General features: G+C 46.3%; 2 protein-coding genes across 3 annotated transcripts in view; both read right to left on the bottom strand.

Moving 5' to 3' along the window:
* Positions 1–8,146, bottom strand: part of LOC121694827 (rho-related GTP-binding protein RhoG-like) — a 17,709-nt gene extending 9,563 nt beyond the window's left edge. The window contains exons 1-2 of one of the 2 annotated variants that reach the window (XR_006025893.1): positions 8,086–8,146; positions 5,403–6,748 (exon numbers count right to left, since the gene is read on the bottom strand). Coding sequence is in view for 1 of the 2 variants with exons in the window: in XM_042075204.1 (XP_041931138.1) it covers positions 6,097–6,672 (576 nt within the window). In the remaining variant the exon portion in view is untranslated. Of the gene's footprint in view, positions 1–2,771; positions 6,749–8,085 lie in introns of those variants that run through there. The other variant, XM_042075204.1, reaches the window with a different exon arrangement.
* A 2,280-nt stretch (positions 8,147–10,426) lies between these two features.
* On the bottom strand, positions 10,427–25,894 carry fhdc2 (FH2 domain containing 2). Its single transcript, XM_042075167.1, has 12 exons — positions 25,687–25,894; positions 22,703–23,477; positions 21,822–21,883; positions 18,865–18,967; positions 18,222–18,307; positions 16,888–16,988; positions 16,417–16,487; positions 15,665–15,772; positions 15,280–15,350; positions 14,534–14,651; positions 13,715–13,879; positions 10,427–13,465 (listed from the first exon to the last, which is right to left on the bottom strand). The coding sequence occupies exons 2-12, from the start codon at positions 23,258–23,260 to the stop codon at positions 11,501–11,503; spliced, it is 3,408 nt and encodes a 1,135-aa protein (XP_041931101.1). The 5' UTR covers positions 23,261–23,477; positions 25,687–25,894; the 3' UTR covers positions 10,427–11,500.
* Positions 25,895–26,343: the final 449 nt, after the last annotated feature.

The following is a 26,343-nucleotide window of genomic DNA, read 5'->3' as shown; positions in this document are numbered from 1 at the left end:
GACGAGCAAAAACATCAGAGGAAAACCAACACTTCAACACTTAACCACATTGTTCACAATTTCATGCAACAGCTGGTTTTCCATTTGCAACTTTGCGAGCTGTCGCAGACAGACAGGCGTGCACCTGGAGCTTCCAAATTTCATTTGAAACCGAACTGGCAATTGCGTTTCACAGCACAGATGATGACTCGCAAGCAGAAAACTTATACAGCCGCACCGATGAAAAGAACCACAAATTAGCCCAATAACACGGGTTCACTCAGGCATATCAACAACATAGTCACCAGTGGATAACAAGAAGGGACTGCGAGAGAGTGAGAGACAGAGATGTATATGTACATATATGTATTGTATTTTTTTTGTCCTCTATTACCTATGGTTATTTTATATAAGTTCACATCTATATATGTTTATGAACATCTAAGTATATATATATACATCTTGTTCTATGCATACTTCTGTTTGATTGCATTGCCAACAATGCAAATACCTTTTTTGTCATGCCAATAAAGCACTTTTGAATTTGAATTTGAGAGTAGAAAGAGAGAGAGGGGGAAGGAGGGGGTGGGAGGGAGGGAGGGAGGTCTGACTTCATACAACCTAATGGCAGAGGGAAGAACCAAAGATCAAAAGGGTATCCAATAAGAGATCACTGGCCTGCAGTACAACAGAGCCACTTCCCGACATGAATCAACAAATTGCCTGAGTCTTGTTCATCCTTTATTCATCAGGAGGATGTCAGCTGTGGTCCAGGAGTGGACACTTGGTGGGCAACACAGTGTATGTACTCCATTGGCTCGGACACCCCCTGCAATACCACAAGGCCCATTTTAGAAAGGCCAATAGAGTTTCTCTCTCTCTCTCTCTTGGTTATATCAGCCAGATCTGGGCCATAGTCATTTCTGAGTACTCCTCTATATAACTGATGAAGAATACAGTGGACTGGTACCACCCCCACCCACATAAAGTATGAGTTTGCTTTCTTAGAAAAGGCCAGGCAATGGAAATGTATTGTCAACTTTGCAGCATCCGTCATGTTTAAAGACTGTAACAGCATAAAGGCCACAGGCATTTTTCAGCGTTTGAAGAGGGCTGACTTTTCGAGCTCTCAGGATTGATGGGAGTTGCGCGAGTTTTTAAGTCTTCTCTACACTGACGGATGGTCGCAGAGCGCACAAGAAGCACGCAATTAAATTAACAGGCAATCTACTGCCACCCAGTGTTGAATGGTGGTACATCCAACATGGCACAGCCTGGGTGGTACCTGTAATAACGTATCATTGAACAACATGGGATGCCTGAAATTACTAACAGCTATAGGACATATGACTATAGCTTTTTATATCACCCAAGACATGGAATAATAAATGCATAAGGATGCTGGCCATTGAGCCCTGGGATGTGACATTTGACTAAAGAACATCCCCAGTGCTGTTCTGACAATTTAGAACAGCCATTTCAAAACCAAACCTGCTGAGTAAATCTGCTACCATAACCCTAACCCACAGACATACCCTATTACTGAACGCATACTGCCATCGGCCGCAGCCTGTCTGCAGCTATGCGGGGACAGGTGGGCAGGATGCTTGTGTAACTTTAGTATGCAACGCGTACACCTCACTCTCTGCACAGAAATGTGGGCTTGTGGTGTGACAATTCTGCATCTGCACATGCCTGTGTGTGTGTGTGTGTGAGGGTGCCGGCGGTGTCTGCACATCTGCAAATCAGCAGAGGCGCGCTGCTCTGACTAGAGCTAATGACTGTCATCACACAATGCAGGGCTGACAGACATATCCTCACTCAACAGCACAATAGTTTAAAGAGTGAAACGTAAAATGTTTTTAATAAAGACAAGAAAGGGCATGTAAACTATAACAATTTTATTTAATATAATTTAAAAATTACTGTTAGTTCATTTATACAGATATGTTTGTTATATAAAAATTACAAATTTGACATAAAACATAATCAAGTTCCCAGTGTATATATGTAGTACCACACACCATGACAGACATAGACATTCACACACACACACATATCTGCACACAAACATAAGACATGTGCCAACCTCTAGGTTTATTCAGTTTGGCTGAAATTAAAGAGGGGATAAAAGGAATGAAGACACTACTGTTAAGTGGACACACACACACACACACACACACACACACACACACACACACTGCTGGAATGCTTAACATACCCTTGATTGAAACACTGAATCAACAGCTATTTGTCATTGCAGTTACCAGGAACACTCCCCATCAGTGAGGTCGACAGGGCCACATACATGCATGTCTCACCCTCGCATCATTTCCTGTGAGACTTTACCCAGTTTCCAGTCACCACAGTAACACAAAAATAATCTAAAACTGAGATACGATGAGCAGGGAAAAATCTATTCTATAGTATTTGGTTAAGGGTGGGTGGCGGTACAGTTCTGAAAAACACATTCCAAGTGGGTGGATGTGTTTGCAGAAGTTTCTGGAAGTTCTGAGCAGCAGTCTCGTAAGCCTGTGCTTGTTGTCAAAGACACAAGCAGAGATTTTTTTACTTCCCTCTGTATGCGCTGTCCAGGAAACACTTTGAGCACTGCCAATCCGCCTGCTTGTTATCATAACCGTGCAAGCAAATACACACACACACGATTTCTAAGATCCGTGGGTTTTAAAAGGCTTTTTTTGAATGAGGCACTTATTTGTACAAGGAATTCTGATTCCGTAAATTAAAAAAAAAAATAAAAGGTAATCCCATTTTACAGATATACCTTTTTCCCTCAAGCTAAAATCTAATGATTTTATTGCTAGACATATATCTGTACAAATCTCAGGCATCTTAGCTAGTTTTCTTTTGCTCACACACACACACACACACACAACTTCACTGCTGGAGTTTAAGAAGAAAATCTTTGGCCAAAGTGGAGATTAAGTGGCTTGCACCTGGTAGCCGTGACGTTTGCATTTAAGCTTTGCCACGCACACACACACACGCACGCACACTCACACTCACACACACACACTCGCTCCCTCTCACCACTAAAAGTGTCAGGTCTTTGGGCGAGGCCGTCATGTCTCTGAGGTGGTGGCGTGACTGCACAGCTGTGCCTCACTCTCTAAGCCCCCTCTGGCCACTCTGCTCACTAAATAGCAGAGGTCAGCCGTCTTTGGGATACGGTTTTCCTACAGCCTCCAATGGGGCTCTTTGGTCAAGAGCAAATCTTAAAAAAAACTAAAAACAACCTATGCCAGAGATGAACATAAAAAAAATGACAAGTATGCAGTCACACCCAACAGAGGTCTGGTTAAGTCTAGACCTCTGTGTCCAAACTGCACAGATGTTTAAAAGCAGACTCCTCAAAATACAGGTTGCAATAAAAAGGTCTCTAAAAACACAATGCTACTAAAAGCTATGACTCGCCTGCATACAAATTCACCTTTGGAATGGTCAACATTTTGACGACTTGCCAGTGAAACCGCATTGTCTTTCTGAAACAATTGCCAGACAGACGTCTCCTGACAATAGGAGGAAACAAGACTGCAGTCAGGGCGCGTTAACAAAACAATGCTTCCATTTCGGTCAGTGGAACGGTACCCTCGTCCACTACATGAAGTCACGCTGAGGAACACTCCGCAAATATTAATCATGACATCTATCCTTCTTACAAAAAAAATAAAATAATGCATCTTCCTACCAAAAAAATTAATAAAATAAAATAAAATAAAATAAAATAAAACAAAACTCAAATGGAAAGACCTTTGTCAGTGAGTGTCTAACAGCTCTGCTTGATGTGTGCAGAAACTGGTTGTCAGTGAGGATGCCTAGGGGAGGATGGAGAGGAGGAGGAGGAGGAGGAGAGCATTTCACACGGCAGACCAGCATTTATCGTCCCTGTGATCTGCACTGAAGGGATCGGGTGCGTGCACTCGGCCATCTGATGGGCTGCTGTTGTGGCCGCCAAAGGCAGCCCGCCAACAAAGAGGCAGCAGACAAGGACAAGCTGCAGAGGACACACACACACACACAGACAGACACAGGCTTATTAAAAGTGATAGGCCATCAGCCGTCACTGCTGGGGTCTTTAAGCAAGTCGTGCAATTCTGTTTCTGCAGAATCTACCACACAAGCTGTTGTCACACACACACACACACTAAGAAATGCACACTCTGTCTACAATTAGACACATGCAGATACACATCACAATGCCACAAAGACACACACACACACACACACACACACACACACACACACGTTAAACAAACGTTAAAAGTTGCTCTCACATCCCTGTGAGAGCAAACAGGATATGATTTTCTAAATGCTCCAAATGGCACAAACTGGACTGCACCAATACCAACATAAACATTACGGATAACCATCACATTATTTCAGTCTTGTGACAAATCTCCTCAGCCTCTAGGCAAAACCGACTCAGAAGAGTGTCAGTTTGAGATACTCAGGATAACCCTCTAACAGACTAACGGAATACAATCTAATCACACACACACACTTGTCAATTTATAGCCATAATTAGATCATCTCCAGATATGCATAAAATAGATTTTTCAATGAATCTTAAAGCACTTAAAGTCACAGAAACCTTTTTGGAATTTCAGGCAGGCATCTGCTTGGATGCCCGAAAAGCACATGTGCACTGGAATGTCGATAGCTAGCATGCTGTCAGGCCCCTAGCTTGCACCAGGCTGAGTGTGAGGTGATTCGTCAGGTGATTTGTGAGTCAGGCACTTAACTAGCCGCCCCCTTTTTTTTTTTATATCACAAGACCCAAGTGCTAAGCAGTTTAACGCAAACCAAAAAGTCAAAATCCAAAAAGAACAACTACAACACAAAAAAAAAAAACTTAGGCTTATCATGACTTATCTTCTCAGCCTGATTACAAAACAACACAAAAATTCTTGACAAGATCCGAACTGGCAGTCCCTGGTATTCGCGTTCAGTCCGCCCTTAGCCAATCTGACGACTGGACACAGAGGTGCCCTTGATGAGAAACACAGAACAGGGAAGCAGCATATTGGGGTCACTGCCATCAGGGCAGGCCAAGCTGGTGAACAGACAAGTCTGTTTTCGTATATGGCTCATTCCTGGGCAATGGGAAAGGCGTGACGACGACACTGAGATATGTAATTATATATATTTTTTTTTTTCCTTATGATTCACACGCTGATGGTGTTGATTTCAATAGGCACAAATAGGCAGTCCTGAAGGAAGTTCTTCAGTTGGAAGATCACACAGGATGCAGGCTTGATGCAGTATGCAAAGGACAAGTTCAAAAGAGAGAAGAAGCAAAGTGGTTCAGGCACATTTCTGAAGGCAAACATGACTACACTGGGACTGTCCCGGCAGTACTGATTTAAGCTAAGACTAGACTCAGTGACAGTCCAAAAGCACACGATCTAATCCAATCTTCAGTGAAGGCCAAAAAGGCTGGACCCAACACAGTCTTGAAATATTTCCTTACTGGTCAAGCATCGCGACTCCACAACACGTTGTTCCAACTCGTCATTCTACCTGCAACAGGGCTCTCCAGCTAAGGTGTGTTTGGGGTTGATGACTCAAACCACACGAGTGCAGAGAAGGCGCTTTGCTGTGGCCAAAAAAGAAACCAAAACACCCACTCAGACTGGACCAGACGAGCTAAACGAGTCACTGATACTCCAGCTGGACCAGCTGAGCTTTTGAGAAGTTAGAGAGCAAACCAGTGGTATAGAATGATGAAGCAGCCAAGGCAGAGAGCAGGGAAGTACACAGACTGATGGGTACAACAGGGTAATACAAAAATCAAATGTAGTCCTGTGCAGCAAGATGAGGGTAAAAAGAAGCCGAGAAACGTGGAAGGACCAAAGGGGTCACTTGGGAGGGGTGGATGGGGTAAGCCAGGGCTTTCTGAATGAAGTCTTCAGTATTCAGGACCACAGTGTTGTTCAATCCACATCAGTCCTCCAACAGACAGGGTCTACTGCTTGCTGCCGTTTCTCATCCCATAAACCCACTTGTACTCCGATTTCCCTACAAACACCCCCCCCCCCCCCCCCCCCCACACACCGGCCAAGTCCCCCGCAACACCTCCTTTTCCTTATGACAAAACTATAGTAGCACACACTTCTTGCTGTTCTTCTTAACGTTGGGGTAGAGGACCGCTCTCACAGCCTCGGCGAACACCTCCCGCACGCCTTCCTGTTTGAGTGCCGAGCATTCCAGGTACTTGACGGCGCCGATCTGCTTGGCCAGGGCGCCACCTTGCTGCTGCGTGGTTGGCGCCAGGCCTTGCTCCTTCAGCCGGGAGAGGGTGTCCGGGTCGTGGCGCAGATCCTTCTTGGTGCCCACGAGCAACACGGGCACGCTGGGGCAGTGATGGGACACCTCCGGGTGCCACTTGTGCCGCACGTTGGCATGCGACGACGGGCTGCCGATCGAGAAGCAGATGACGAAGACGTTGGTCTGCGGGTAGGAGAGCGTGCGCAGACGGTCATACTCCTCTTGGCCAGCCGTGTCCCAAAGGTTGAGGCTGACCGTGCGGCCGTCTACGCTCATCTGGGCGCTGTAGTTGTCGAAGACGGTGGGGATGTATTCCTCCGGGAAGGCGTTGGTCGTGTAGGAGATCAGCAGGCACGTCTTGCCCACGGCGCCGTCGCCCACCACCACACACTTTATGGTCTGCATCCTGCTCGACTTCTCTTCTCCACTCTCTCTCTCTCTCTCTCTCGCTCGCTCACTCACTCACTCACGGTTCAGACACCTGTTGGAGAGAGAGCGAGAGACAGACAGAGCGAGAGAGGGAGATAAGCAAATATAAAGTGAGAGACAGAACCAGTGAGAGTGAGGGAGAGAGGGAAAGTACACACAGATAGATGAATGAAAGAGTAAGAGTAAATATTGCAACAGAGAATGTGAGAAATGAGAAACAGCTTTAGTTATTACTAAATGCATTGTGTTTTGAATGTTGACTTGAGGTAGGTCATCAGTGAACAGTGGACTTTAAACAACTTGTGATGGTCACAAGCAGCTGTTTGCTATTTACCAAATTAACCTGGCTTCCTGTAGAATATTATCTGTCAATGTTTACACAGCTAAGTACCATTTAATGAGTGATTTAGAGGTGGGACAGCCTTCTAAAACACAAACACACAAGACCCAGGCGAGTTATGTTCTCCCACTGTGCACCAGACTGCTGTTTATTGATGCAGACCACTCCCCTATGTTCTTGATCCATTTGACTGAGTTTAGCTGAGCGAGTTAATGGAGGTTCATGACCAAACCTCAGCCTTCCCTATACATATCTTAAGATAGGTCAAGCAACATTGGTATCACAGGTAAACCATAAAGTCAAATTATGTTCTAGTGGTTACTTCTTAATATTAACTTAGCTAACGTAGTCTATGCGAAACTTTTCTCACCTTACAATTCCTCGTCAAGTTATTGAAAAGAGACAACCCCTTTATAATCGCCGCAAGATTGTACACTGTCAACAAACTGGTTTAAGGTAAAGTCTAACTTAATTAAGCAAAATATTTCCCTAGATGAAGGTCACCATCAAAGAATTCAGTCAATATAGCCGGTGTCTCAAGCTAAAGTTGTTAGCTAACTTGTTAGCCGGCTACAGAGAGAATTTCCAGGAAGATGTCTAGCTAAGATAGCTTAGCTAACGGAATGGTTTTGTTAAACCTCTATCGATATGAACTAACGTTAGGCTAACGCTACACACCAATTGTTTAACAAGGTGTTGCTGTAACACAGATTCTTTTCTTACAAATAATAGGCATAAACAACATGGAACGATCTGATCCAACCCAGACCACTATCCTACCGTACTAATTACCATACTAACTTCTTAAATAACTTACAACAAGTAGCCAAATCAACTCCCAAAGTTGAAAGATACCTAGCCAGTCGTATCAAGACAAGAAACGCAACCTGGCTAATGTTAACCAAAGTAGCTACTTTTTAACTTTCCCACACTGCCATAGTCATACAAATGCAAATACTTGTATCCATATGTTACCTACGAACAGACAGAAGAAACTTTCAGTGACATTAAAAAGTTAAATGTTACTTGGAAGTTGACTTTTGACTTACCGCCCCACTAGAGTTGTGCTTTCCCTCTCACTGAACTTCGGTTGGAAACTCCAGACACTGACGAACGCATCCGGGGAGCAGCCCTCTTCAAAATAAACCTCATATCCGCTCCGTAGAAATGACACCGAAGGAAATAATTCGGTAATAAATAATTTCTGTCCTTGTCTTATCTCTGTCCCTTTCTTTTAGTTCCTTCGTAACTTTGCTTGGTCTTTTCCTCAACATTTATTTTCTTTTCTAAAAATGTTTAACTGCCTGGCCTGAAGCTAAACAATGTGTGTAGTTGACGTTAAAGTTACCGTAGATTCATATGATTATGATTCCGTATGATTCATAAGTCTCTGTTCATAAACTGTTCACACAGTGAGATTCGTTAAATACATTTGTGTAAGAGTTCTGTGCGTCCACTAGATGGCAGTAAAGCCATTAGGAGTAAAACAACACTGTGCAAGTCCAGATGGGCATAGTCTGTTTCGGTTAGGCACAGAGGTGTTGCTTAAACGTTTTCAACACAGTTTTCCGACTGCCTGTGAAGAATATAATGAACTGCAGATGTTGCATAACCTGTTTATTTGCATTTTTTAAAAAGTTGCCTAACTTCAGTGCCATGTTTACAATAAACACTATATAGACAGTTTGTAATAATGCTGCAATCATGCGCATGACCCTATGACCTGAAGGCAAAATGACAGGCCTGTGCCATGCAGCACTGATTACCCAGGATAGCTGTGAAGTTAGGGCAACACCCTGGCCTCTCACCTATGCTATGTTTTACTCTAGGGGAAAGTTCCCTCATCATCTCACCTTACTTCAACAGCTACCATCGGCTACCATCATTTTTCAACTATTAGCCAAATGATTTTGCAAAATTTCTTCAGCTATGAGGTTAATACACAGGGGTGGTTAATTTGGTATTAATACGGTTTTGTTTTTTTAACTTGCATAAAACACTGTCCTGCGGTTTATACACAATGCGGCTAAAACACAGGAAATTACTGTAATTGAGACGCTGCAGAACGTGGAATTAAAATATCCAGGACATGTTTTGCCAGTCAACATACCCATTTACAATATTGCAGAAAGAAACAGTGCTCTGTTCAGTATGTAGTAAGCAGAGCATTCCGATAAGACTGCTACTCAGAAGCTTCTATTGCTTCCTGTGTGACATCATTTATTTACATAGATCTTGATTCATCTGCATGGAAATGTGGTTGTGTTAACAACACTGTATATAGGACACGGTGTCAATCAAACTTCCTGTCAGAGTGAGCAATGTGTTGGGCAAATAGGTCACATAGCCCATTGTAACTTTACAACAAATACATTATATTCTAGGCATATAAAGTCACATGTATCATATAATTTATATAACATATAATTTCTCTCACAGACACACTGCTTAGATTCTCATTAAGGAATAAGATTGTAGGCTATGTGTAATCTATTTGTTTGTGTCTCATGGCGGCGTTCTATTTGATAGTGACGTAGGTGGCACCTATGAATAGTGTCCTGCTGTCCTGACAATATGCAAGGTAACCGGGTCTGTGAGGTCTAGAGCTATTGACTGGTGTGCAATCAAGAGAGGCATCTTCACTGATCCCTATTGGTGTCCCGAAAAAGCGTGATGTCGCAAAGGCATACACACATACATATGCAGTGACAGACGCACTCAGTAACAAAAAAGGCCACTAGTTTATTGCCTTTCCCAAGAGCGCTGGCGTCACTCTGTCCCATAAAGGCACTTTTCCCACTGAGACCCTATACACACAATGACACACACACACACACTTCTTCATTGTGCCAGGGGTGGAGGGGGAGATTCTATGGGTTTCCTAGAGCATCTCCATAGCAACGTTTACAAGCCGCGGGTGACTCTGGGTGGGGGTGCAGAGAGAAGAGGGGACGAGAGAGAAAAGGGGAGGAGTGAAAGAGAGTGACTGGAGTTGAAGGGCAGAGGACAGAAGGCCAGTGGATAGGCCAGCGTTTAAAGAGGGCAAACCAGGCCCAACCCGCTTCATTTGCCCCTCTGCAAGATGAATTAACACTTCAGGCTGTTATACAGGTTTGTGTGCTTGTGGAATAAAAGAAAGCAAGAAAGAAAGCGTAAGAAAGTTTACATTAAAGAGTTGCCTTATTGCAGCCTGCATAGAAACAGTATTCAGTTTTGATGACATGTTGTGGTATGGATATAATTATAACGATGTACACTGAGGCACAAGGATGCAACACAAATAATATTTTAAAATGGAGTCAATGCATGACACCATAAATGCCACAATAAATGCCACCTTTTAGGATTGTGTTCTGATCAACAAGAACGTATCAATGCAATCATCGGACAAACTGTCAACAGCCATCTTTATTTTATTTTCTCTTATTTACAAAGGAATACAAATATTACAATAGGAGTCCATATTCTTAAGATTACAAAGTATGACACTCAGTTTTTGTTCTTTGACAAAAACACTACAACCATACAGCAGATCATCTTAAAGAAGTCGTCCATTCGTCCCCAACACCCATCTGTCTTTAGTTTGTAAAGTGCAACAAAGGAAGGCCAGTTGACCAACCCACAGTGACCATCAGAGTACCAGCTGGCCAGTGGCATCGAGCTGTACCAGGCCACAGGAAAAAGTCTCCCATAGATTAAGCTGCTTTGGAAAGAAAAAAGGCACACGCTAAGAATCACATTGAGAGAAACTCCTCCATGTTTCTCTCTTCTCAATAATAAATGTTGTCTTTTTTTGTACCTAGCTGCTGATGTGCAATGGCTCACTTTGATCAAGTTCACAAATATACACACACACACATACACACACAAGGTCAAATACATGCAAAAGACACAAGGTCAGAATGGACATACAGTATAAACATGGCAGTGACAGCTAGCCTAATGAAATTCAGCCACGGATATAAAAAAACATACGCAGACGCATTTGAGCTCATGTCTTTCATGATGAACCTGTATATCTGATTACCAGAGACATGTTTGGAAAACAATTAAATATGGCAGTTGATTCCTCTGGAGTAAACTGGTATGGTAGAGTAGCATCCCCCTTATAGGGGAAGCCCTACTGAAATCTCTCCAAAAAGACCTCAGCGTTGTGGAGGTAGAACTTATGATGCCAGTTCTCTTCAGTTTCAACAGACTATGCAGATAAAGATCAAAAGCTAGGCTATCTAACTCGGACTTACTCCTGAAACATTGACGGTCCAGGAGAGAAATGTCAGACAAAGAGAAGAGAGGCAATTGAGGAGGCAAGAGGCAATGGAGTCTGAATGTGCTCCAACTGTCATACAAAAACATGCACAATGTCCTGTTGACAATCCCTAATTCACCTGCACAGGCACATAATACGGCTGAATGTGCAGGTGCATCTGAATGTGTAAATGTCTTTCATATCTTGTTGCATGTTCACTTCCACGTGGGTGCGGCACGCGGCATCTTGGATCCAGGGATGCGTGTGCCGGCAGCGGCGGTGGCCTTGGGCACGGATGTCTCTGTTTTGGTGGTCTTGGCGCGAGCAGCGGAGATGACGGTGGTGCGGATGTTCTTGGGCGTGCTGGAGGAGGACGAGGGACTGTGGGCTCCACCACGCGTCTGTGTCGCCGTCGTGGCCTCGCCGTGAGGCGCCACGCGCTTGGACACCCGCAGCGGGGAGCCGCGGACGAACGTCTCGCGACCGGCGGCGGCCGTGGGTTTCTCCCTCTCGCCTGCCAGAGGATGATCTCTCTCCGGGGCCCTGTCAGGCGCGCGGCGGACGGGCTGACCCGTGGTGGGGCCGGCGGTTTCCTTGGCGCTGCCGCTCCGACGAATCTGGGCGGGGGCAGCCGTCAGCCGCGTGATGGGGGAGGAGCGCAGGGAAGAGGAGCGAGGCGGGGTGATGCGGGATGCGCGGGAGGTTGCTGGGGAGTCCGAAGGAGCCGGCCCGGGTTTGGAGCGAACTCTCGGGCTGGCTGAACTGCTAGGAGGCGCCGAGCGTAGTGCCGACGACCCCCTCTTGGGCCCGCGGGCTGCGGCTGCCGTCTTGCTGCCCTGCGGGTCGTCTTTTGCGTGGGCGACGGAGGAGGCGGACGAAGAGGACGGAGAGAGCGCGCCGTCCCGCTCCTCGGCCTCCCTCTCCTTCTTCCACTTGGAGCAGTGGCCGGGGGTCGGCCGGGGCAGGGGAGAGGTCGGCGAGGGCGAGGGGGAGGGCATGGGCGCCGGGTTGCCCAGGGTGTCGTACGAGCGGAGCCCGCGCACCAGCAGGTGGCACTCCAGGGTTTCGCCCACGCGCGGGTACATGCGGTCAGCCTCGTCCGCCAACGCTGGACGAGGGCGGGAGGGAGTGGAAGGCACGCGGGACTCCCTGGAGGGCGAGGTGACGGGCCGAGGCCTGTCGGGAGAGGACGGGGCGACAGCTGCAGTTTCGGAGGGCACCGGTGTACGGGGTTCACGCTCAGGCACGCCAACGGCCACTCGGATGCTGTTGGGTCTTGATGCGGTCACCTTACCAGACTTATTTGCAACACCACCTGGGACTTCCATGGCATGTGGCGACAGGCTTCTAGATGCTTCCTGAACTGGCCTGGTCACTGGGGGACAGGGTAAGGCACTGAGATGGGAGGGGCTGTTATTGAGAGTAGGTCCAATAACTTCTGAGGGATCCACAGACCGTCCCAGAGGATTGTGGGATAGGTTCACTGAGGTGTTTTCTGGAGAGTTCACAGGTCCTCTAAGCCGACTGGGACTGTTAGCGATCGTCATGCATGTAGTGGTCATATTACTAACAGGACTCTGGCCAACAGCAGCCTGCACCTGCTGTATCTGTGCATTATCTGTACGTAGCGTCCTCTGTGCATCAGCGTTCAGTGTGTGTTGATTTACTCTGGCACGTGTGTTTAATGTGTGTTCAAGGTCTGTTGCTTCACGACTGTGTGTTAACGTAGGTCCATTTGCCATGCCATCTGCCTGCAGTGTGGAGGGTGGAGTCACTGAATGAGATGAGGACAGCATGTATTGCATAACAGTGTTATATACGTTTCCTGTTCGCCTGCTCATCGTGGGGCTCATGCTGCTCTCAAACGTGGGCGAGGGTGTGTGTGGGGCGGAGCGCGTGGTGTCCTGCGCTTCTCGTTCGAGCGAGTCCCCCGGGAAGGTGAACTGCGAGTGGCGGCGCCCGTCTGTGGAGTTGCGCAGGCTGCGTCGGCTCCGGGTGCTGCCGCTGCGGCTCAGGCTGCGCTCCAGCGTGCGCTCCAGATCGTCCGTCGAGCTCTCGGCCAGGCCCGAGTCTCCGGAGAAGCTGGGAGAGGAGCACAGCGCCAGGGAGCGCCGGCGTTCCGAGCACTCGCGCTCGCGTTCCACGCGCCTCTGCTCCGCCTGCTCACGCTCGGCATTCTCCTGAGAAGGAACAAAAGAAAGACATGAAGATAGAAACACAAAGAAAGAAAAGAAAGAAAGAAAGAAATTAAGAAAGAACTTATGACTCTACACATACACAGTCACATGCGCAGGACAAACAGATATACTAAACTGAAAACAGGTTGGGCATGCAAGTGATGGGTCACTACATCTCTTCCCCGACAGAGCACACACACACACACACACACACACACACACACACGGAGAGACACACTGACACACACTTACCCGCACAGCTCTTTGGAAGCGGTGGCAGAAACAGTGGAAGATGCGGCAGGCCTCCTCCAGCTTGAAGGAGGTCTCGTCCTCACAGAGGAACTCCACCAGGGCCTGGCTGCTCTGGCGCAAGGCCTGCACCTCCCCCTCAGCCTCCTGCAGACGCACCTCCGCCACCTACACACACACACACACAAAGAATCAGTACACTGATTCAGTAACTTCACCCTTGTGTTTCAGTTATCTGAATTGCATCTTTTGTGTAGGTGATTGAATACATAAAAACTGTATTTAAACAGCTGGCTGGTAAGGTATACACACACACACACACACACACACACACACACACACACACACGAGACCTAGAGACCTCTCACACTCCAAATCTAACTCTACAGCCATGAAAACCCCCACAGGATTTATACTGCTTGTGACCTTGGGCTACTCCCCTTCATATTTCACCGAGACACAACAACAGCCCGATAGGTGATGGGAAGATAGTGTCAGTGCCTTCCGCTAATGGAAAGCCAGTTCAAATGACCACTTAATATCTTTACAAGCAGGGGGTCAGGTTGTAAAGCCTGAGGAAAAGCCTTGGGTTGAAGAGGGAGCACTCACTCTGTTATGGCCTCTCAGCCCTTTACCATTACTTAACTGCACGGGGTCTTTTTTATGGGCAGTATGAATGGTATGTGATGCTTGCCATGGGAATGGGTGCATGGATGGTTCATGCATGCACATGAAATCAGGCAGGCAAACAGGAACGCATACACACAGAGATGCGTACAGACACACAGAGATGCGTACACACACACACACACACACACACACCTCGAGGAATTGCTGCATGTGTTGCTGGATTTCAGGCTGGCTCTGGGCACTGAGTGACAGCGACGCCACCCTGCTTTGGAGTCGAGAGAGGTCGTCCAGCACTGACTCCTCCGACAGCCTGCAGGAATACACACATCAACACATTAATCATTACACACCTACGTATGTGCATACATTACACACACAGACACACACACACATTAGTCATACACACACTCCCACATATGCATACATACAGACATTAGTTTCACACAAAAGCCAACAAAAGCAACAATCAAACACATGACTCATAAACTCTGTTATTTTGACACCTATATTAGAAAGCACAATGCTGCTCTTTAGATGACTTTCAACTTGTCTTGACCGCAGCAGTCACCCCTCTCCAGTCACCCTTAATCTCTAAATATGCCTCTCCGTTTCCCACTCTAATGATAAGTGAATCGCAAGGTAAGACAATATGTCTATACATTTGCCATCAACTACCTTATCGATTCCAAGGAAAGTTCCTGTCAAGCATTGAACAGTCTAGCGGTCTCTTTCATGTGGTTCTTGTTAATCTAGTTCTTTTGTGCTTTATAAACTAGCTCTGGCCCTCTTTGAAAGAGATTGCTATCGCAGGCAGACTTCCTTTGAGTAAACATACTGACATACTGGAGGTAAATGAAATAAGATGTGGCTGCATTGGTGGTGGTGTGTGTGTGTGTGTGTGTGTGTGTGTGTGTGTGTGTGTGTGTGTGTGTGTATACCTTGAGGCAGAGGCCAAGTGGGAGAGACGGTCGGGGAAGGACAACAAGCACTCATCTTTCTTCACAGCTTCCTGTGGGAAGAAAGGAACAAGCTCTTATCTGGCTCTTGAGTTTGTATTAGCCAATGTGTACAGTAAATCTCGGTAAAAAAGGCAAAAATAAAACAAGGCAATAATCAGTGCAGAACAGATGATATGCAGATATGCAGAACAGATTATGACTTACACGAATATGACATAACAGGTCACTGAACATTTGACAATCCAAGCTGAATGAAATGTGACTCATTTTGGACACATTTCTTAATTCTCAAAGAGATCCTTGAGGGAAAAAAAAAAAAAGTTATGCAATCACAGACGGGTGTGCGGGTGCCAGTAAGTCTCACCATGGCGACGAAGTGGAGCAGGTTCATGCCTGGCTTGTTGGCTTTGGTGTCGGCCAGCTTCAGCAGCGAAGCGATGCGGAATCCCGCAGCATTACCGGCATAGCCACCCTAAAAGGCCACAGAGGAAGAAGAAGGGAGGGAGGAGGAGGGAGGAGGGGGGGAGGGAGGAGGGAGTGAAAAGTCAGAACCCACGCAGACACACCTGAGAGGGACTTAGTGCGACGTCTACACAGCTCTAATCTCTGGGTGTTTTCTGATTGTTTGACTGTTAATGTTTTTCTTTAGGTATTGTTGATGTTTTCTCAGTAAGCTCTCTTTTTCCAAAGGCCTACATTTGTGTGCTTGTTATGATTCTTTGTGCAAAAAAAAAAAAAGTGAAAAGAAAAAACAAAAGAAGATGTTGCACACTTTCTATGCCCAAGCATGTATTTTGCTTGCAGCCTAACACAGCTTAGCTTGCAGAAAAACAAACAGTCTTATTGGTGCAGAAAAACTCAACAGGCCAATCACAAAGCAGGCTACTTGTTTTGGCATATGCCCCAAGCCTCGCATTTAGTCAAAGGATAATGCCAGGATGGGTGATCTTATCCACGGCTTTCAATGTGAGTGTTTCATGGCTCATTTGCCTAATGACACAAGCAGATGGCTCAGGGGTGTCAGCAGTCCTGACTGTGGTGCTGGTGTGAGCTGGTGTGAGCTGGTGTGAGCTGGCGGAAAAATACAGTAGGGTATGAGGTCGCATGGTGACTCACAGCATTCATGTAGTTCCCCGCCTTCAGCACCAGCCTCAGGATCGAGTGCAACTCAGGGCAGCTCAGCAGCTCTGAAAAAACAATCAGGGAACGAGGTTAAGCGGTCAGTCAACCACCTCAGACCCGCCTCCTCCATAGGCTGACTCATAACCAACAAATAAATGATCAATCAAACAAACAAACAGACAGACAATCTCAGAGCTTTGAAAACCTTGTCAGAGAATGAGTTAAGCTGCCAGTCAATCATCTTGGACCAACCTCCTCTATATATCATATCATAACCGTTCATGTTGAAAAAAAGAATTCTACCAATCATATGTGATGCAGTAAGTCCATTTTCCACCAGAGACAGAAGAAGAGGAGGAACGAATATCAGATTGAGGCACTTAAAAGAGGATGAAGAGACACCCCACACACACACACACACACACACACACACACACACACACAGGCCCCCTGCAGGAAAGTTACCTCTGGCCGCCTCCTCCAGACATCTGGCCGCCACACAGAGAGAGGTCACGGCAGGGTCAAACTCCTGCTGCAGAATCATAGCGTCGAGACGCAGACGAAAACTAGATAGAGAGAGAAAGGGGGGGAAAGATAGAAAGGGAGGGAGAGATGGATAAAGAGTGTGAGACAGAAAGAGAAAAAAAAACATGGAGGCAGAGTGAAAGAGAAAGTGGGGGAAAGAGAGTCATCAGAGAGAGAGAGAGAGAGAGAGAGAGAGAGAGAGAGAGAGAGAGAGAGAGAGAGAGAGAGAGAGAGAGAGAGAGAGAGAGAGAGAGAGAGAGAGAGAGAGTGTGGAAAGGAAGAAAAGAAAGAGACATAAAGACAAAAGAGAGAGGTGGGAGGGAAGAGAGAAGACAAGAGAAGAGGAAAGAGGGGAAGGAGGGAGGAGAAAGAAGAAGAGCCATTGACCAGTCGACAGTCGACAGTGTCAGTCTTAGAGTGCCTGGTGGGGGAGTTTGTTTTGAATTGTGACCTGGGGTGTGCGCAGGTGGTGATGGGTTTGGGAGAGAGACTACAGTCTGCAGACACAGACAGCCAGGACCAGAGCACTGGGCTTTAATGGAACACAGACTAGGAGAGAATCTAAACTCAGACTTAAGATGGGTTGACTAATGGCTACTTCATGGTGAGCTGCAGGAGCCAAGCGGACCGATAGCGCCACACTCAGACAAGAGCTGTTTACATTGGAGCCTCTGGCTGCCGCCTTCACCTTTACACTGTGATAATCCAACTTCCCCCAACAAACGGACCCCCAACAAACGGACTAACAGAGTCCATAAATAAACGGCAGGTTTCCCTTCCTCTGGAAAATGAAGGATCTGCACACTCCCAGAAACTAAAGCTGCGGGCACGTGAGAAACTCTAAAGTCCTCTGCACAAAGGCACAGACCTGAGCGCACCGACACTACCTGTCACCTGCCCAAGCACACCAGCACCCGAATGTTTAACTGACAAACACTGGATTAAACAACGGACGTTATTGAGCGGTGCCGACACAATAGAACGGAATCATAATCCATGTGCAGTGGCCTTAAGAGCACTAAGGTTACGCTGACAATGAGCTGCTCCTGTGGCTTTGATGTGCTGTACTGCTAATAACCCTATGTCTATACACATTTCAAAGGAGTTGAGGAAATGAGCTACAGAGGTGAGAAAGAGTTAAATGATTTGTGTTTACATATTTTTGTCAGTCCCGTTTTGGACAAAAGGGTTTGCAAAAGTGCCATAAGTCTAAAACTATGATTGAGATGGCAGGATAGAGTAGAGACTGAGGAGAGGAGGGTCATGGAGCTCACCTGGGCACCTCCACCAGCAGCAGCATGAAGAGGTCCGGCTCCCCCAGAGAACTGTGCTCCCCACTGAACTTCTTCAGACGGCTCTCCTACACACACACACACACACACACACACAGTAAAGAAACAACTTGAATACACAGGTCTTGATGCAGATTTCATCTTAACATACACTGAGATTCAATGACTGAGATCTGATGTCTCTCATAGTTAGTTTACGCCATTTCAATGAACATTTTCTATCACAAATGAAAGTATAGAATAGAGAAGAAGTGACAAAGTGAGGATTCCAGTCAAAAATGTGTCCAAATCACCAAATCTTTGCCCTAAGCCTCTTTAGCTCTGCTGTAAGTCTCCCTTTCACCAAGACAGATAGTGTTTCTCCTTTTTTGAAGAGCTAGTGTCGATATTCTTGGAAAATTCCTCTATAATGATGATGTGGGATTTGTGCAGAGATTCCAGCAGGGTAACGGCATGGCAAGTCTGTGGTCATCAGAGTCCGGAGTGCTAATAGAAACCAGATTTGGTCTGGTAGAGGACTACAGTGTCTCCACTGACAAACTGAGCTAGGGGTGGAGTAGGAGGGGATGTGTGTGTGTGTGTGTGTGTGTGTGTGTGTGGGTGGGGGGGGGGGGGTTGTACTCACCTCGTCACTGTCAGGCAACAGCTTGAGGAGTTCGGACAGTTTCTCAGCGCCATAGCGACCACCGGCCCCTTGTCTGATGTCATCCACAATCTCTGTGGCAGCGCTATGGAAACAAAAGAGTGATGTCACTTCCTTAATCAACAAAAATTCATTACAAGCGATGGTTGGGGTCGTTAGGCTACAGTCTTGAGAATAGAAAGTGAGAGTAAACATCACAGATGAGTCTAAAAAACCACACATCCAACACACACACACACACACACACACACACACACACACACACACAATCCCTAAGGAGTCCTGGAAACCTGTGAAGCACGAAGGGCACCAGTGACACAAGGAGGTGACATTTCCCATATCACTTTCTGCTCTTTTGATCATGGCGCCCTGTGAGCGCTCACACACACACACACTGAGTCTTATCTCATCTGAGATGCAGAAGAAAAAACAACACACACACACACAGGTTTTGACGCCACACTGGCGACGTTGACTGAGACGTCATGGCTAAGCAAACACGCCAATCTCCATACCCCACACAGGGGTCACTCACAACAGCACTCCGGCTGGGTGGAGGAGCCACAGGGGATGAGGGTTGTCCCCCCATTCTGTCCCCCTGGGCTGGGGGACCCAAACCCAGAGTCAAAACAGGCACGGTGCCGTCATCAGTGATTTCTTCTTGAAGGTGACCGCCTCTTATGTAAGCGACACAGCCGCTTAGGAAAAGAACAAATTTAGATAGTCACGAATGAGGCAAGCCAAAAGCAAGCAAGGAGACTTCCCTTCCTTGTGCCTGTCTAGCTAACCTTATCCAACAGTCCAATCCTGCACACATATACCCCCAAGGCCCCCCCCCCCCCCACACACACACACACACACACACACACACACACACACACACTCACACGCAATAAATGCAACGTTCCACATGACGAGACAAACACCCAGATGTCTCTACAAAAGGACGTACAAAGGACACACTGGTCTTGTTAAACAGCCAATTCCTTTGTTGGTCATAGTTTGTGACTGTTTATTTAAGAACATTACAGACTCCACCACCATAATACATATTAGATTCCCTAACAGCTGATAGTATAAAATAATGAACAGGTCCAAGAGTGCCGACAGTCATGTCCTAGGACATTCAAAAGAAAAAAGCCCCCCAGACACTTAAAACGTGACTCGTCAGTCAACAATGCACCAAGTGCAGACAAATAGCTTCTGAGTAAGTCTAATGTTAAAAGGGGATTTTCGATCACAAAAGCCCTAACCGGTTGATGGCTCTGTGTCTCTGTGCGTGTCGTGGCAGGGCTGGGTTCTAAGGAAACTGCTCTTCAATTAAGCTGTGCACAATTGAGCCTGCATGGAGCGCCGCAGTGCATGTGTAGGCATGAAAGCATACCGGCTTCGCAAAAACAGAGGCAGCCTGGGAATCAGTCATTTCATCTCAGTGTGTGAGTAAGTAATGTAGGTCTATGTGCGCACACACACACACACACACACACACACACTTCTGTTACAGACAGATACAGACTCGTGAGTTTGCTGTAACCCCTACAACCACACACTGCTATGCAAGAACTGCTGTGCCAGATAGCAATACAAATAACAGTATAAATCATTTGAAACCGTTTTGGCAGTATGCTTCATTATGCTCCGAAAAACAATCTAAGAGATTTTATGAAATGGTGTATGCCTAACTATATGTTTTAATTAGTAGCAATAAACCATTATTTTAAATGTTTCTCTGGCTGACAGTTTTAAGTATAAGTATAAGTATAAGTATAAGTATAAGTATAAGTACTCTTTTGATCCTGTGAGGGAAATGTGGTCTCTGCATTTATCCCAATCCGTGAAACACACACAGCACACAGTGAGGTGAAGCACACACTAATCCCGGCGCAGTGAGCTGCCTGCATCAACAGCGGCGCTCGAGGAGCAGTGAGGGGTTAGGTGCCTTTCTCAAGGGCACTTCAGCCATGCCTACTGGTCAGGGTTCGAACCGGCAACTCTACGGTTACAGGTCCGAAGTGCTAACCAGTAGGCCACAGCTGCCCCAAGTTTTGGACAAGGGAATTAAGCAAAGCTGGCAAAGGATGGCGACCTGTGTGTTTTCCCTGCGTTTCAGCGCGTAAATATGTTAACCCATTAAAAGCTTTGACTTGGTACTGCATAAGGACGCTAACAGTAGCATTCACTCCACTTGGAGTCCACCCAAAGTGGTGTCGTAATCCATGAATTTCTCATAAAAGGTGACCTTTTTTTACAAAGGACACCTCAATTTTGGAAAAGCATAAAACAAAACAGCATGTACCGTCTTATTCCACACCCAACAAATCGTTTTTGGCAAATCAAAAGGACTAATGACTCAGACAGGTGTGGTGGAGTCAGCAGCCAGGAGAGATGTGATGCATCCTGCCCAGTCGTCCTCCAGGAGGAAGATCAGGAGGGTGTGCTTGCCCTCCTCGTTCTACTAAATGGACATCCTGCTCGCTTATGGCTTCAAAGTAGGTCTGACCTTTGACCTTGAGGCTGACCATTCCCACTCCCTAGTCGACCCCCACCTCTCCCAGCTGCCACCTCCTTGGCACCTGTCAGACCCTCCTAAACCACTACTTCACACTTACACACACACACACACACGGGGGGGAATGGCCAGCCAAGCCCACTCATCCACTCAAGCCCACTCAGCCAAGCCCACTATTGCCTCCATCAGAGGTGCTAAGTACTTCCCTCTGGGTACTTAGGTACTAGCCACTTGTGCTTCCTCTTGGAGCGCAGAGACAACACAACTGTCTGAGTTTATGGCCGTAATGGCTACTGCCATGGCTTCTACAGCAAAGAGGCCCGGTCATTAGCTGTCCGTCATTAAGTGCGCCGTTTATTTAGGAAACCAGAGGAAATGTAAGGGTGGGGGGCAAAATGTAAACAATGAGCAGAAAGCAAAATCAACTCACGTTTTAAACTGCCGCAGGAAAATCCCCACGTTCATGCTCCGTTTAGAGTCCAGGATTGTCACCTGCGAATTAGACAAACACACAGCGATCCGGATGAGTACGAGTTGATGACCTGTGGCCATTTCACTGTGATAAATCAAAATAAGTAATGTTGATCTGTGTTGATCAGTCTGTGCCCATCTGTTTAACACGGGTCACTCATAGTCGATGGGTTTTCAGACTAATGGGCCACAGATGACACAGCAGGAGCTTCCTCTTCCCCTCTCTCTTCTCTCTGTGTGTGTGTGTGTGTGTGTGTGTGTGTGTGTGTGTGACTGTTATGAGGGTTCATGTGAAAGCTCTCAGCTCCAGACTAATAAGCTCATTCCGAGGACAATCACAGCCATCACACACCTCCCTCACACTCACATGCCATATAAACACAAATTTTGTCCAGCAAACAGGAGCCTCCCTACTGAGGTGAAAAGAGGGTCTCCTAAGGCAGAGTCTTATTTAGGGCATGTCAGAAAATGGGATTTCAATGACTTAACAAATACTGAACTTGATTAATGATTTCCAAGCTACTTTTTCCTCTTAGTTCGCTATTTTGAGAAAAGCAAGTACAAAAACTGTCTAACCACACAAACTACAATAGAACCACATCACAAGTCAGTTTTCACCCAAAGAAGACCATGAGAGATATTATGCCCACTAATGTGTAGAAATATGCTATTTCCGTATGAGAAGTTGTTTAGGATGGATTTATTTAGAATCACATAGTTAAGGGTTTACATGAGTTCAAATGTACCTCTAAACCTCCCTGAAAGTTGTCCAGGTATCTGACCTCATACTAATGTATTGCTGGTGCGGGTAGAGCCCAGGACACTATTGCTGTCCCTCACCTTGTCGAGGCTGGTGTCCTGTGGCGATCGGCAGCGCAGCAGGCTCCGACGGAAGCTTCCGGAACGCTCAGTAGCACGCGCCTCCTTCTGGCCGAACAGCTCGTCCAGCGAGCGCAGGTCCAGTGCGAAGTCCTCCTCGTCGCGCACGGCGGCCGGCCCGCTCCACACGCTCTGGCGGCCCTCCACGCGCTCCCGTGGGATCCGCTCCCAGTTCAGCTTCCGCATCCGCTGCCGACGCTTGCACTCCAGGCTGGAGAGCGCCGACATCGGCGAGGACAAGGAGAGCAGGGACGGGGAAGACGACAGAGGTGGAGGAGGTGGGGGTGGAGGAGGAGGAGGAGGTGGCGGCGGGGGAGGGGGAGGCCCCAGAGCCGATGGAGGACCAGAGGGCACTGAAATGGCGGACATGGCCGTCAGTGCTGACAGAGGGGGGGCAGCAGCAGCAGCAGCAGTAGTAGTGGTGGTGGTGGTGGTGGTGGGGGTCACGGGGGCCCCAAGGGCCGGAGTTCCATGAAAGGGCCGAGACTCTTTGGGGGCCACGCACAGACTGATGTGCATAGAGGGGGGGAGTCACACGGCCTGGAAGGGGAGAGAGGGATGAGGGTTCTGCTGGGAGCCCACTAAAACAGACCAAGTGATGGAGGTGATGAAGGGGGTAACAAAAGATGAGAGGAGTTAGGCAGGGGGTCAGTAAAAACACCAACACAAACACAGGTGTCAGAGCCAACTGGTATGGTTCCACTTCTGCCCACACAATGTCTACTTCCAAGGTTTTCTGAAAGAAAAGAAAGAGTGACTTTAAATCACACATCAGTGTACATCAGTGGTTCTTAAACATTTTCTGTCATTCGGCACTTTGGAATTTCCAAGCCCCACCTGACTCAATCAACCAGGCAAAATGGTAACGCTAAATATTTTTTAGCCTTTTGGTTTCATGTTACATTTCTTGTCCACTGGATCAGATGTTATTTTAATTCATATGTCTGTCTGTTTATGACTCCTATGTTTGTGTGTGGCTATTGTTTTTTTTTAATCTATGATCTTCCTTGTGAGAACAGAAAGGCATTATTAAAGATAACACACAGAAAACACAAGAGTTCCTCCTGTTCACTGCCCACCATGTCTCCATTCCCTACTAGTGGGGCCGACCCCACACTTTGAGAACCACTGTGTTACACACACACACACACACACACACATACACACACAACAACAGTTGCATACACATTTTTCACAAAAGAAGCCAACTTGCTGCAATGGTCATACCAGCATGCTACTAAGTGTCTTTGAGTATGTGTGTGTTTTGTGTATGTGTTTTGTGTATGTGTGTGTGTGTTTTGTGTATGTATATGTGTGTGTGTGTGTGTGTGTGTGTGTGTGTGTGTGTGTGTCTTCCTATGCAAATGCACCTGTCCTCAGATGTGTTTTTAAAAAGCAGTGAAGATCCTACACCTGGCAGCCTCTGTCCTCTAATCAAGCTAATGAGAGAGCTGTGTGTGTGTGTGTGTGTGTGTGTGTGTGTGTGTGTGTGTGTGATGTGTGATGTGTGCAGCCTAGTCTGTGATTTGTTTGCCTTTCCCTCCACTCGTGCCACTGCTAGTTTGGGCTGAAGCCAGTCATTGCTCTCCACCTAAAGTGAAACTGTCACAAGTTCAAGGTAGCAGAGATTTACAACATGGGGGCTTTGCGAGAGTCCAGGACAGAACAAGATGAGTGTCTGCCATTACTCACCCTGCTACTTCATGAGTAAACCACATACACCACAATCTAGACAGCTTGTTCAGCGGACACTGACCTCTGCTTAAGGCCTTATTGAAATATCTTACACTGTAACATGGTAAATATTGCCTCTCCTTTCTAAATAATTCCTCTGACATTCTCTCAGTAGCCTGTTCTTTGAACCTTCCAGTCCTATTCGATTTAGGGTATGTATCAATGACTGTACAAATTTAATTCTCTAGACTTAAAGCAGTGTAAGTATGCCAAGCGTTTTCTCTTCCTCTGATGTTAACAACGTCAATTGTAGAGTCTTTAGAGTTTGGAGTTTTGGCTGACCTGAAAAAAATTGATGTTTCGTGAGGATAGGTGAGTTGCTGAGGCCAACTTACTGACGTGTGGCATTCCGGTTTAATATACTCTGCAAACATTTCCTCATTTAAATTCTTGTTTAATTTTCTGGATGAATTGATAGCTTGAAACAATGCCAGCGAATTGTAAAAGAGGCCATACAACTCGTGCCAAAATGTTCCATAAACTACCGCGGGAGGGCGCTTCCCCACGAGAACTGTTGATAGCCTACATTTCGAGGATAAGGCATGACTTGCACATGAAAGTTTTTAAAAGTTTTAAGTTCTGTGACATTCCCAAGAAGCAAATACAACTGTTGTAAATACAGTGTTTTTTCCCGAATATGTCAGACTTTGCAGAGTGGCTGATATAGTTAAAGAACCAGGCTAATTGTTAATGTAAACAAACAGATCAAACAGCTGAAGTCGTGTTGATTAATCTTTCAATCTAAGACCAAGAAAGGAGATCTTTGACAAAAAAGTTTTCGGCTGTGCCCCTGATTTTAGCGTGCAGCCTAACAGCAAAACGTAGGCTAGGATTCCACAATATATTTGGATTTCAAACATTATTTCATCGGAAAGCAAACAACACAGAGATCAGGCTATCCATCCATAACGTTAGAGATCTTGTTACTTTGAAGTTACAGTTTAACTTTACTGAGATCAAGTAGTCTAAATTAAAATCTTTTTTACATTTATTGTCGGCTAGATCTATTGCCTACAAACAAACGGAGGCTTCCCATTGGGCCAATGCAAGGGAAGATCAAATAAGCTTTCTTATCCATAAATCGAAACCAATTTAACCTAAAACGTGATGTTGTTCCAAGGTCATGTAGCCTAGGCTATGCACAAAAAGTGACTTAGGTCATCTTTATTTTCGTACTTATAAAGTCTCTAAAAAGTTATAAGAAGCCATACCGTTTGATATCTTTCAGGTGGGATAAAGACGTTTCCAAATACGTTTTCCTTCAGTTGAAAGCGTCCTGAAATTATTCCATATTTTTTAACTTCAATGTAAGTCCATCAGCTGGAGAGCTCTACTTTGTTCTCTCAGTAAATAGCTTGAGTGAAGTCCGCGTTGACTTTCCGTCCCATACTGACCGGGAGAAATCCCCAATTTGTCTGAAACTTCAAGAGCGCACTCGCAGAACGCGCCTGCGCATTGAAACCGGCTGCACCTCAGGGTAGCACAATCCCAGTTCACACACGCGTCGAGCCGGCCGCCAGACAGGTGTGTCACTTCACTAATCTCCACCAACGGTTGTCCCACTACGCTCCTAAAAGTCTTTTTAATCGTTCGATTTGTTAAATTAATTTTTACTAGTTAGTTAATTCTGAAGACTCTCATAACTTTACAGAAAAGAACTAAACGTGTCATCCCCATGGTTCAGCTTCATCAGGGGTCGTCGTCCATCTTGCTGACATGCTTTCTCATAGCCTACTGTAAAAACATTGTCAAAAATGTGTAAAACGGTTGGGGCAGGGCGGAAATAGTCATAAAAGCCTACTGTAGGGAAGTTATATTCACTCAAAGAATAGAATGGGAGAGGTGGAAAGAACTTATAGGGCATCTGG

The sequence above is a fragment of the Alosa sapidissima genome, chromosome 20 (genome assembly GCF_018492685.1).
Source record: "Alosa sapidissima isolate fAloSap1 chromosome 20, fAloSap1.pri, whole genome shotgun sequence".
Classification (NCBI taxonomy): domain Eukaryota; kingdom Metazoa; phylum Chordata; class Actinopteri; order Clupeiformes; family Clupeidae; genus Alosa; species Alosa sapidissima.
This window is presented reverse-complemented; position numbering and strand designations above follow the sequence as displayed.